Source organism: Nilaparvata lugens, chromosome 6 (assembly GCF_014356525.2).
Source record: "Nilaparvata lugens isolate BPH chromosome 6, ASM1435652v1, whole genome shotgun sequence".
Classification (NCBI taxonomy): Eukaryota; Metazoa; Arthropoda; class Insecta; order Hemiptera; family Delphacidae; genus Nilaparvata; species Nilaparvata lugens.
In genome coordinates, this window is record NC_052509.1 from 16,809,549 (window position 1) to 16,823,372 (window position 13,824).

At 33.7% G+C, this 13,824-nt stretch overlaps 1 protein-coding gene across 1 annotated transcript in view; it reads left to right on the forward strand.

Annotated features, from left to right (window-relative positions):
* The window catches only part of LOC111051378 (protein cereblon), a 36,135-nt gene extending 23,107 nt beyond the window's left edge, over positions 1–13,028 (forward strand). Inside the window, exons 6-9 of the mRNA XM_039431368.1 lie at positions 993–1,133; positions 7,086–7,125; positions 7,816–8,012; positions 12,466–13,028. Of these exons, the coding sequence (XP_039287302.1) occupies positions 993–1,133; positions 7,086–7,125; positions 7,816–8,012; positions 12,466–12,643 (556 nt within the window). The 3' untranslated portion in view covers positions 12,644–13,028. The remainder of the gene's footprint in view (positions 1–992; positions 1,134–7,085; positions 7,126–7,815; positions 8,013–12,465) is intronic.
* Positions 13,029–13,824: the final 796 nt, after the last annotated feature.

Consider the following 13,824-nt stretch of genomic DNA (forward strand, 5'->3'; position numbering starts at 1 on the left):
ATTCTAATTCGAACGTTCACAATAGTTTGATTCACTTTGAACCGTCAGCATTCCTAATGAATAACATGACAGTTAGAAGTAAATCTCCCCAAAGGTGAAATGGGTAGCTGTGAAAAATAAAATGGAAGCTGCAAGCTTCCCTCGGACTTTGGTGGGAATGATGTGTTGGTGATTCAAGGGGGCACTAATGATTCAGTGGAAATGAGGCGAAGGACGTTCTGATTGCTTTACGGAAGAGTCTGGTGGCTCTCTATGGAACCAACATCGTCGTGATCTCGATTCCACATAGCTTCGATTTGGCGTACTGGTCTTGCGTCAAAAAATTGATTAAAGCGACTAATATTGCTATGAATAAAATATGAAATCTGTTTCCTAATTGTAGGTTTAATGTGTAAGGAACTGACAATGCTAAAATTAAATGAAAAATTCAACTGTTTAAATTGAAAGTTTCTTTAATAAAACTTTAATTTTAATGACTAAACATGAACAAGATAACAAACTTTTTCTGTGAAGGGTTCCCAATGCAACAAACGTTAATGACATGGTAGCCATGTGAGGGAATTAATTAACAAAATATTGAATCTCAATTATGGAAACGTTTTATTGAAACATTGAAAAATATATTTTATTTATGAATAAAATATAATTGATTATTGTAAACAAGAATTCACATTTACAGTAATATTACATCAGATATATCGGTATCAGCTATCTTCTATAAAAGCAGTGATAAGGCGTAGAATCCGCAACGCTTTTCTCCTATCTTTCTCCACTGCCATTATAACATGAACCTCACTGTGAATGAAATTGTAGTAATAATGAGTAGTATTTAACTGTAATAATGAAATAATTGGATAACATTCTATGTGTCGTAATAGATTAATGAATTTTGTCGTATTCTAGTTGATATATTACTAGATGAAGTGAATGTTTTTTGATATACAGTATTATTGAATGTATTTTGACAATAATTTAATGTTTTGCTGATACAGTTTCCGCAGACGGGGTGCGATGACAACAAGATGGCCGCTGTGGGTGTATGACCAATACCACCCGCCCAAGTTGGTAGAACGAGTCGAAAAAGAGCTCGATTACCTGAAAGGTGAGACTCCCTTCATACAGTTTTCCATGTTGTAACATTAAAGTATCGGCATATCCAATCAAAACGAATACTGTCTATTTCCATAAAATAGTTTCAGTACAGCATAAAAGAAGCATTTCACATCTTTACCCTGAAGTCAGAGCACCTTTACATAGTAAGGAGAACAATAAATATGTGACATAGTGAGATCATAGTATGATCGTAGTGAGATCATAGTACGATCGTAGTGAGATCATAGTATGATCGTAGTGAGATCTTGTTTGAGATACAAGCTCTTCATACTGTTAGAATATAGCCTACTGTACATACTCACTAGCAATATTTTTCAACTTCATTCACCAAATTTATTTCACTACTTTTTACACTAGGTACTATTAGATGGAACATAACATACTGTAATTTTGTCAATAACTTCACTATAAATACTATAACAACTCAACTTTTTTTTAATGTTTTATTTGAAAAGAGAGTAATTTTCGGTTGAATTTTGCATTTGAATAAAACATCATGTTCAATAAACGACTCACATTTATTCAAACAGTCGAAAATGTTGTCTGGTACACTATTTTTCAGTTATAATCGTTGCCTAATAATTTAGAAAGCTCATAGAACTTCTTGATCTGACGAATTCTTCTTCTCAGGTTCGTCACAGTCACCATCACCATAGTCATTTCAAAAATTGAAATGTGTGACAAAAGCAGGAATGGGAAAGTCCAGTCGTTCACCTACCTGGTCTACAAATGACAAGTTCTTGGAATTCTATCTCCAGTAACTTGTATTCAATTTCCGACATGTATTACAACCTCTATTAACTGTCTACCACCCCATCTTCTTCCTACCTGAATTATCATTATTTTAAGTCTATTGACCTCTCTGCTGAAACTAAACAATTCCTTGAAAATGACCGTCTGCTTCCTATACACACTACATTTTGTTTTTTCCGTTAGGGCTACTCTTGAATATAAATAAAAATTACATTCACAATTACATACATTTTGTGTGTTGAACTGAAGAGACAGGAGGCGATGGTTAAGGAGCAGAATAAAATTATCGAAACTCTACAATCTGAGAACTTATTTCTTAGGGGGAAAGTGAACGAACGTTCTAACAAAGTAGAAGATCTACAACAATATTCTAGGTTCAACACAATTGAAATTCATGGTATTCCTGAATCCCTGAATGAAGACACTCTACAAAAAACAATCGAAGTGGGTAGGGCTTTGAATAAGAAAATAACAAAAGACATGGTAGACATTTTTCATCGCTTGCCGGTTTATAATAAAAGTAATCGTGTTCCTGGTATAATAGTTCGATTTGTGAGGAGATACGATAAAGAGGAACTACTTCAGAAACGAAAAATTAAAAGGAATTTAACCTGTGCTAATTTGGGTCTTCAATCGAATTCGATTTATATCAATCAATCGCTGGCCCCAGGAAGAAGAACTCTATTCAACATAGCTAGGAAATTTCAAAAGGACTATGGGTGTAGGCTATCTGTGGATTGACCGATCCAGTAATATCAAGTTGTGGATGGAGGATAAATCGACTATTCACACCATTGCGTGCGCGGATGATCTGAATAAAATTATAAAGACTGTGGCGGCAAATAGGATCAAGGATGCAGCACAGATATTGCAGACCGAACCCTTGCCAAAGTAGAAACTTGGACTTGACCTTCGTAAAAGTAGGTTTTTATCCTTTATTATTTGAGTTCGTACTATGAAAGGTATTATATTGTAATGACTGTTCATTGCGGTTTGATTATTGTGTTTTGTTATTCCGGTCTTGTACTTTCTCATTATTATCTTGTAGTGAGACTGTACAATTAATTTATGGTTGTGCAATGAGAGGGTGATAGAGTATTGAAGCTTACAAATCGAAGGAAACAGTGTTTCCTATAATTTTCATTTATCTCAAGCGGGGTATAGTTGTAGCATTCATAATAAATCTGATGAGTAGTATTTTTATTTCCTATTTATTATTTTTGTTTCTCTCGAATTTGTGGATTTAATTATCAAAGTTCTTAGAAGGGTTAGAATGAAGAACTTCTCCACTAGCACGGTTATTCTGATATTTTTATGTTTTTTTTCTCAAACATTTTACTGGGCTATGATTCAAAGCAGATATAATTTGATTCTCTCTTATTGCGATTAAATATCTAATGTAGAACAATGAATAAATAATCTATAACTTGTGATTAATTAATATGTAAGTAGGTACAGTAATTATTTCTCAATTGAGTTTTGTTTTGAGGGCTGCTCTTAGTCACTGTTTGTCATTATCAGTATTCTCTTTTGTTTGAATCAGTTGTATTATCACTTAATGGTTGAGAGGTTTCAGCTATTTGGGTTTGTATGATTGGAGAGACATTATTCTGAAATTCACAAATGGTGGAAAGTACACGCTCCTTTAGTTTTCTAAGCATCCGTTTGCAAATTTACATGAATAATAAATGAGGGGCAATTAGAAGCAATTAATTCATTATATTTTATTGATTTTTTTCTGCTTGATGTACAGTTTACACTTCTAAATGAACTGGTGGAAACGTATTCTGTTATCTTTTGGGGATTAGCTTGCTATATAGAATTTTTGTATAGGGAAATGATTATCGGTGCTGGGGGCGATCGACCTATCTTGAGAAGATATAGTGAGCGAGCTTAGTTTATTGATAAGATTCGAGAGGGGTTTGCTATCATTTCAAGGATTGATGATTTTTTTATCAAAGCTGAAACAAGTGTCCGCTATTTTGTCATGAATGTGTTTCTTTTTCATTTTATGCTTCATTGTTTTCTTTTTTCATTGTTGTTATTTGTATACAGCCTATATTATGATCAATTGCTCGACCGGCTTGATGCTGGATGGTAGTTTTTTTTCTGTTTTTTATTGTAATATTATTCTCTCCTTCTTTTCATCATTTTTTTTCTTTTGTTTGTTTATAATTTGGAACTTTGAATGGAAATCAATAATGACTGTGCACCACTATTTATATACTCAATTCCAGAGTATAATAATGTTTTTGACACTGATAATCTTACAGTTTTTCATATGAACATTATTAGTATTAAAAAGAATTTTGATTATTTTGTACTTGAATCAATTAAGAAAAAGCCAGATGTTATTGTATTATCGGAGGCATGGATAAGAACTGATTTCAATACGAACTTGTTTACTATTCGAGGTTACAAATCAAATTTCTCTTGTAATGACAACAGATGTGGTGGACTTGTAGTTTTTTTTATAATGAAAGCCTCAAGTGTATTATGTTAGACAGCAATTTTATTGAGGGGGCGGACAGTATTTTTCTAAATTGTATTAACGGAAACTTTGTTTTTTCATTAATTGGAATTTATAGATGGCATACTGGAGGCAATAAAAGGTCTTTTTTAGATTCTTTTGGTAGGTTTTTGAGCAATGTAAAGCAGGAGGTGGTCATTTGCGTGGGAGATTTTAATATAAATATAAATTCCGATGATTCTAATGTTGATAAATACTTTGAAATATTGGCACTGAATGGCTTAGATTCCTTAATCAATCTGGATACTAGAGTAACAAATACTAGCTCATCATGTATCGATCACATACTATTTAGAGGTAGGCCCTTGTCTAATGTTTTAGCAGCTGTGGTTGATGCAGGATTGACTGACCACAGAGCGGTTTGTGCTGCAATTCCTTGTAAGAGGATTATCGATAATAAAAGAATCACCTATACCTCTAAGATAGATCATGTTATGCTGAATGGGTTACTTGAGATTGAAAATTGGAACTCGGTAATCAGTTGTGTAGATGTGGATTCTGCATACTCAACCTTTGAAAATATTTTGCAATCTCATATACAATCTTCAAGTACGATTAATGGAGCAGTTAGGAGGTCGGTAAACCATAGTTCCAGGGCGCTGAAACCTTGGATAACAGGTGGCCTAATTCAAGCTATTGAAACAAGAAACAAACTTTTCAAAATAATGAAGAGGGACCGAAGTAATAATGTTCGAGCTGAACAAAATTTTAAAAGGTTTAGGGATAGGGTGCAAATTTGGATTAGAGAAGCAAAAGAGAGGTGCTATTCAATACTTTTCCACAATGCAAGAGGGAATAGTAAAAAACAATGGACAATTATTAATGAATTAATAGGCAAGCAGAAAAATAAGAAATCGTGTGTTAGCTTAGTAAGAAATGGTGATCTTGTGACGGATGAAATGGAGGTAGCAGAGGAGTTGAACAATTGAAATAATAATGGGCTCTCCCAGAAAAGCTAATGCTTGAGCTCTGGAAATTATTTTGTAAATGTTGGGAAACCGGATACATCCATTCCTCCACCCACCACAGAAGTCAAGAATGCCTTCTTTAGGGCTTTTAAAATTAATCACAGTCTAAGATCACTCTTCTGGAGGCCTATAAATCCAGATGAAGTGTTAACAGTTATACTTAGTACATGCAGTAATAAATCTCCTGGAGCAGACAAATTCTCACCATTCCTAATAAAGAAAATAGCATCTAAAGTTTGTGAAATACTGTCATACTTGTTCAATAGAAGTCTTCATGAAGGTATATTCCCATCCAAACTCAAGGTAGCAAAGGTGATCCCTATTCCAAAGAAGGGCAACACAAGTGACTGTAACCGTCCCATTTCATTGTTGTCAATATTTTCCAAAATATTCGAAAAACTTGTAAGGTCCGACTGATATCTTTCCTCAACTCGATATTTTTTTTTGTTTCCAATCAATATGGCTTCAGGGAGGGGCTGAGCACTGAATTGGCTTTGCGTAAGTTTCTTTCCGAGATCCACTCAAATATAAATAATAAACCGATTTCAAAGGTCTCAGCACTATTCCTTGATATTCGCAAGGCTTTTGATACTATTGATCACAGTATTTTACTGAAAAAATTGGAATTGGCAGGTATAAGGGGTATAACCTTGAATTGGTTTCAGTCTTATCTTTCAGGGCGGAGTCAGTATGTATGTGTCAATGATGCCTCAAGCTCAGTAAGATCTATTTGTACTGGTGTCCCTCAAGGCTCTGTCTTGGGGCCCATTTTATTCTTGATATTCATAAATGATTTGTATTATGGACCCTTTAAAGGAGCTATAACGGCTCCTTGCACATGACACCGCTCTCAATTATGGTGCAGACAATGTAAGAAATCTGCATGCCAGTATGCAATCAGACCTCAACTTATTATCTCTTTGGTTTTCTTTCAATAAATTGAAACTTAAAGCAACTTACATTAACTTTTTGCTCTCTGATCCATTTTACCTTGAAACCCCGCTAAAATACCACAATATTAACTGTTCAAATCAAACTAATTGCGTTTGCTGTGAAATATTACAGTTCAACAAAGTGAAATATTTGGGTGTGTTGATGGAGGGTGATCTTCTGTGGAAGGAGCATATTCGGACATTAAAGAATAGTTTAATATTGCTTCTTCACAGGTTTTATCATATAAAAAATTATGTCTCAATTCTTTACTCAAAAACATATATTTCTCTTTAGCTCACTCCAGAATTTCTTATGGTATAACATGTTGGGGTTGCACCTATATCACCCACTTGAAACCTCTTATCACTCTACAGCGATCCTTGCTTCGATTCTTCCAAGAACCTCCTGCTGAGCGTGCTGACATGTTCAGAGGTCTAAGCATCTTAAGTCTCCGATCTTTATTTATTTACAAGGTTCTGTTACAATTTTTTTGGGCCAGTGGCAATCAAGGCAATACAATAGATTTTTCTGGGCAAGGGCCATTGACTCGTGCAGCTGGACAAATAAGGATTCCAAGGCCTAACTCAACATTTTTCCGCAAATCGTTTCTTTTTTTGGAAGGTAAATTCTTAAACAGGCTGCCAGGGGAAATATCACTTATAGGATCACCACATCTGTTTAAACGTAGATTAAAAATTTATCTAATCGCTATGCCCGAACAAGATGTCGAGAGCATGTACAATATTATTGTGTAGTATATCTATTGTGTTTTTTTTCTTTGTTTTAAGTTTCTCATATAGTGTGATGGACTTCACTTTCATGGCTATTGTACCGTGGCTGTAACTTAAGATCATTTTTCAAGTACTTCCATCAATGTTCTTAATGCTTTGATAATATTATTGTCATGTAGAATTTAAGAGAGGAAAACTTTCTGATGTTCCAACATTCAAAATTCGTTCTTGTTGAATTCTATATATATATTTTTTTAGTATCATGTGAAATTGTTTATAATTATATATTCATAATATTATTCATGATTATTTTATAATATGTTATGTATTCGATACTCCTATATGCGGTCATGCTCGAAAGAGCTTGCATATGTGTAATGTTACTTTTTGTAATAAATAAATAAGAGAAAACTTTGCTGTTGAGAGTTCCGAAATTCGTTAAGTAGAGGTTATATAATATAATACAATACTGTAATATAATAAAATACATGGATTGATTGTATAATTTATGATATATGTATTAAATATATTGCATCAGTTATACCCTTATTCATTTTATTTCAGAAACAACTCGTGTTTGGAATATTATATCATGATAATACTTTATTCTCGAATTTCAGCATGTTATTTTACAACTATCCAACTTTTAAAAAATTCTACCGACTATCCAGTGAAAGTGTATTGTATTTAGTCGATTGTATTCTACAACCCCAAAAAGATGAACAAATGAATGAATGTAATCCTGTGAAAAAGTATTACAGTAGAATGAAGTATTGATATGTTACAGATCCATTTGTATCAGTGCTCAAACTGTCAAAATGAGGTGGGTCATCAGCGTGACGTGATCGCAATGTCGGTGGATGGTCCGCAGAACACCTATGTCAATCCGAACGGTCATCTGCACGAAACACTCACCATGAGTAAGGCCTACAACCTGCTTCTCAGTGATGACGAGCCCACCCTTGAATTCAGCTGGTTCCCGGGGTCAGTCAATCAATCAATCAATCATAGGTTAGATTAGGTTAGTTAGGAAGTCATCAAACAAAGCAAATCATTACATTTCTGTGTTGTCGTTGATATCCATATTGAATGGAATCGTCTTGATATTGTTGAAAACATCGATATCAATAAAAGAATACACTTATTCTTATCGTTGCTATGGGCAACTACGAAACTAAGGGACGATTTCCGGGCTCGGAATTTAGCTAAGTTCTAGACTTTAAACAGCTGGAGTCAGAAAATTGACTTTCCGAAACGGGGAGTAGTCGCAGTTTTTATGACAATCTTTATTTTCTCATTTCTACAATAAATTGGAAACTTTTTTCCTTGACGAAATGAGACATTCCTAAATAATTCAAAATAACTGAAAATTTACACTTTTTTCTCTTTATTTTATTTTGTGTTCAGTTTTCTGGTTTTTTGAAATTTAATTTAAAAATCGTTAGTCGTTTTCCTGCAACCACGCCCCGTTTCGGAAAGCCAATTTTCTGACTCCAGCTGTTTAAACTCTCGAACTTAGCTAAATCCCAAGCTCAGAAACCAGCCCTAATAGTTTTGCAGAGTTTGGCACTCAGTGTAGTACCAACCTTTACAAGGTTTCAAATAAAAGTTGGAATAATTTTATTCATAAAATTCAAATGTATCTTTGAAATAAAATATAAATGTCTGTCAGATGTCTCATGATCATTTTCCGTAATATATGTTCCAAAAAAGATAGTAATATAACATATAATTTAAAGAGAGCAAGATAGATTTATAAATACCATTAAATTTATAAATTTCTGGTTTTTTGAAATTTAATTTAAAAATCGTTAGTCGTTTTCCTGCAACCACGCCCCGTTTCGAAAAGCCAATTTTCTGACTCCAGCTGTTTAAACTCTCGAACTTAGCTAAATCCCAAGCTCAGAAACCAGCCCTAATAGTTTTGCAGAGTTTGGCACTCAGTGTAGTACCAACCTTTACAAGGTTTCAAATAAAAGTTGGAATAATTTTATTCATAAAATTCAAATGTATCTTTGAAATAAAATATAAATGTCTGTCAGATGTCTCATGATCATTTTCCGTAATATATGTTCCAAAAAAGATAGTAATATAACATATAATTTAAAGAGAGCAAGATAGATTTATAAATACCACTATTTTTATTCTTTGACACTTATGAAAAGTGTTGTGGGAGACGTTAATGCAATAAGAGTTTAAGAGCCCCCTCCTCCACTTGACCCACAAAGCAAGGAGTGTCTTGAGCTTTATGGGAAAAGACTTAGGCCGGTTACAGAGCTCGACCGACCGTCAGTGCGTACGTCAGTCGCGCTTGTCTTTTACATAGATGTTCCATGTATCTGTACAGAGCAGGACTGACCGCACGCATGCGCACGGTTAGTACCATGCGTTTTACACTGCGTACGAAGACCATCGGTCGAGCTCGTGCGCATCCGTTCATCGATCGACTGACGCGCTATTGAAGCAAATAGAAGCGTTCATAGTAGTTGTCAACTGATGTGCTGAATTGAATAGAATAATAAATGAATTCAATTAATAGAGATGTCACAATTAATTTTTTTTCATACATTCCTCCAATCATGTCTGACTTTCTTATTTTAAAAAATCGTCAATTATTATTATCTGCATTATTTAGGTCATTATCTACATTTATTATCTAAGGTAAATAGCTACCTTAAAGTGACTGCAAGTCTTTCCAATGGTGATACTGGAGCTCGAAATAAGTTTTGACGTTTCAAGTTGTCTTGTAATTTTGTAGATAACTCATTGAAACTTCTAATGGACATTCTGAATTAGTTGAAAAATTTATCGTCATCCTCAAGGAATGATGTATATATGGTACTGAATTATCCTTGAAATGCTCTTTGGGCGACCATTGGGTGAACTTGATATCTAGACCTACGTCTTTTGTTTCTTCGTTTAGGAAGATAATAAGCTGAAATTAAACAATTGGTATAGGCTTCCATTATTTTGTGAGTCAGATCGGTTCGTTTGTCAGGAGAGCTCTGAATGTGCAAAACTGATTCATGGATGCGTATGGTCAGGATAGTACATACGCATTGACGGTCGGTCAAGCTCTGTAACTAACCGGCCTAATTCTATATCTTCTTTTATTGCATTCATCCTACTTGAACTGTTGATATTAATATCATGTAAATAATTAATATTAATGTAAATAATTAATATAATGTAAATAATTAATATTAATGTAAATAATTAATATTAATTATTTACATTAATATTAATCTTGCACTTTTACAATAGTACTCACGGTTTTCGTGTTTGACGGGCGCGTTTCGTGGCACTGAGCCACATCCTCAGCGTACAAGAAGTAGCTAGGTACTGAGGATTTGTAAGGTTGCTAATTTTGGTTATGTGGAATAAAGTGGGAGGTGTTGTGGGTTTTTTGTGGGAGGTTATTTACCACAAGATTAAAGAACACAATTATCCATCCTCACAGCACCCAATCACACTATGCTGACCACCTCCTCAACACGAATTTATTTATTTATCTATTCATCGTCACATTACATCAAGTTTTTGAGTTTCACTCATATGATTGGTGACATGTCAGTATTACTAAATCTAAATTATTATACAGTATTGTCAAGTGAAAATAATAAAAAATGCATGATTTTGATAAATAGAATGCCTTAATGTATACAAAAAAAATTGTTTATAATGTCTATATATCTATTCCACTTCATTAAAATTGTGAAAAGTAATACATGGTTTTTTCAATTAGAAATTTTCTGACTCCTTTTTTAAAAAAATTTACCGAATTTATGTCTCTAATGGCTGCTGGTAGTTTATTGTAACATCTCATTCCGTCGTAAAAAGGAGTTTTTTCCATGAATGTGCGCCTATGAATTGGCTAAGTAATCTGGTTTCTAAGACGCGTATTGTACTCATGGTTATTTTTGTACAAGTGAAATTGGTGAATATTTAGTTTAACAAAAACTAGCAATTGATATAAGTAGATAGAAGACAGTTTAAGAATGTCAAGTCTTTAAAATACGTTTTACAAGAGTCTCTTATTCGTAATCCACAAATCACTCTTAATATCTTCTTCTGGATAATAAAGATTTTGTGGCTATCTACTGAATTCCCCCAAAAAATTGTCCCATAGCTCAAGTGGGAATAAGCATAAGCTTAATAAACTGCCAAAAGGGTGTTTCTGTCAAGAGAGTGAGATAGTGTTAGTATAACAAAATAGGCACGGTTCAATTTTTTTGTTAAGTATTGAATTTGTTCTTTCCAAGAGAAACTCTGATCCATTATTAGACCTAAGAATTTAATTGATGAGGATGATGTTAACCGGTCTTCTATTGTTGGAAGTTGAGTTATATTTACAGCTGTTAAATTACGGGTTACTGTGAATTGGATCAAATGTGTTTTATTAAAGTTCAAGTGAGGCCATTTGCTTCAAACCATTCTGCCATTACTTCCAAAGCACTCCAATTTATTTGCCAGTGTTATCTCATTAGAGCCTGATGCTAAGGCAGTTGTATCATCAGCATACATAATTAATTTTGAGTCAGGTGATGCCTTAGATAGATCATTAATATACACTAAAAAAGCAAGGGTCCCAAGACAGAACCTTGAGGTACTCCATTTGGGACTTTTCTAAATGAAGATGTTATTTTAGATGATCTATCTCTTACACATTGCTGTCTACTCTGAAGATAAGATGCAACCCATTTAATAGCAGTACCCGCTAGCATTACATAAAAGCTTAATTTTTTTAGCAGGAGCAAAAAAAATGTGAATCACACCTACACTAATATTGAAAATAATCTGGACATCTTACACATCATGAAAAAAGACATAGACTCAACACTGTAGAAGAATACGAAATTTACAAACACAATAAAGCACAACCCACTAATATCCTCAATAGCCAACTCCAATACCAATCCCACACCCTATTTGATATTATCTCCTAATAAATACAGTTTGAACCTTCCCTCCCAAGCCCTACCATAACCCACCTCCCCCCACCCACAACACCTCCCACTTTATTCCACATAACCAAAATTACCAACCTTACAAATCCTCAGTACCTAGCTACTCCTTGTACGCTGAGGATGTGGCTCAGTGCCACGAAACGCGTCCGTCAAACAAGAAAACAGTGAGTACTATTGTAAAAGTGCAAGATTAATATTAATTATTTACAATATTAATAATAATAAAATTAATTATTTACAAGATTAATTCTGATAAAAAATATATCTATATGATACAGATGTTATAATACTGGTGTCTTCTTTTGTTTCATAGGCTTATATGTATTGAATTTGAATGTTTGCCCGTATATGATGTTTTTGTTTCAAATTATCTTTCTCTCGCTATTCTATATATACATTTTCCAATATTTTATCATCTATATTTGTGACGAAAATTTGTTTCTAATTTAAAAATGATATGGTTTGTGTAGGTACGCGTGGGTAGTAGCGTTCTGCTCGAACTGCCATATCCACTTGGGCTGGAAGTTTTTGGCCCAGAAAGACGATCTGCTACCAAAAAGCTTTTGGGGCTTAACCAGGCGATCGCTCCAATTTAAAATACATGTGACTTCAGAATCGCCAGATATAGACTTTCAGTTTGTCATGTAACCTGAATTATGACTGAGATTGTGTGATTTTAAAGGAAACCTGATGCATTTGATAAAATATTCTCGAGTTAGTTATGAATGGTTAGAGTTACGGTCCTTATCTCTCGATTCGTTTGTTTCTTACAAAATTATGGTTTCATGGCGTTGAGATGTGCTGGAGAATCATTGGATCAATTATTTTTTATTAGTATAATTGTAATTTTTGTCCAAAACGTTTACGACTGTTGGAGGAAATTTTGTTGATTTTTTCTCAGTAGGGTATAGTCTGTATTTCACAAGAACCTACTAATTATTATATTCGTATTGATGTAAAATCTACTAACTTGGAACTTCAACTTTCATTTTCAACTTAAAGTCAATTATTTTTCCAATTTAATTTTTAAAGTTATTAGAGGACAGCTATTCTTATTAGGAAATTATCTCAGATAATTGGCTAATCAGCTATTCTTATTAGGAAATTATCTCAGATAATGGTCAATCGAGCTTGATTGTCACTTTGGTGAAGGGATGACATTGTGATCTTTGCAATCCTGATTGCAAAGATCACAATGTCATCCCTTCACCAAAGTGACAATCAAGCTCGATTGACCATTATCTGAGATAATTTCCTAATAAGAATAGCTGATTAGCCAATTATCTGAGATAATTTCCTAATAAGAATAGCTGTCCACTAATAACTTTAAAATTAAATTGGAAAAATAATTGACTTTAAGTTGAAAATGAAAGTTGAAGTTCCAAGTTAGTAGATTTTACATCAATACGAATATAATAATTAGTAGGTTCTTGTGAAATACAGACTATACCCTACTGAGAAAAAATCAACAAAATTTCCTCCAACAGTCGTAAACGTTTTGGACAAAAATTACAATTATACTAATAAAAAATAATTGATCCAATGATTCTCCAGCACATCTCAACGCCATGAAACCATAATTTTGTAAGAAACAAACGAATCGAGAGATAAGGACCGTAACTCTAACCATTCATAACTAACTCGAGAATATTTTATCAAATGCATCAGGTTTCCTTTAAAATCACACAATCTCAGTCATAATTCAGGTTACATGACAAACTGAAAGTCTATATCTGGCGATTCTGAAGTCACATGTATTTTAAATTGGAGCGATCGCCTGGTTAAGCCCCAAAAGCTTTTTGGTAGCAGATCGTCTTTCTGGGCCAAAA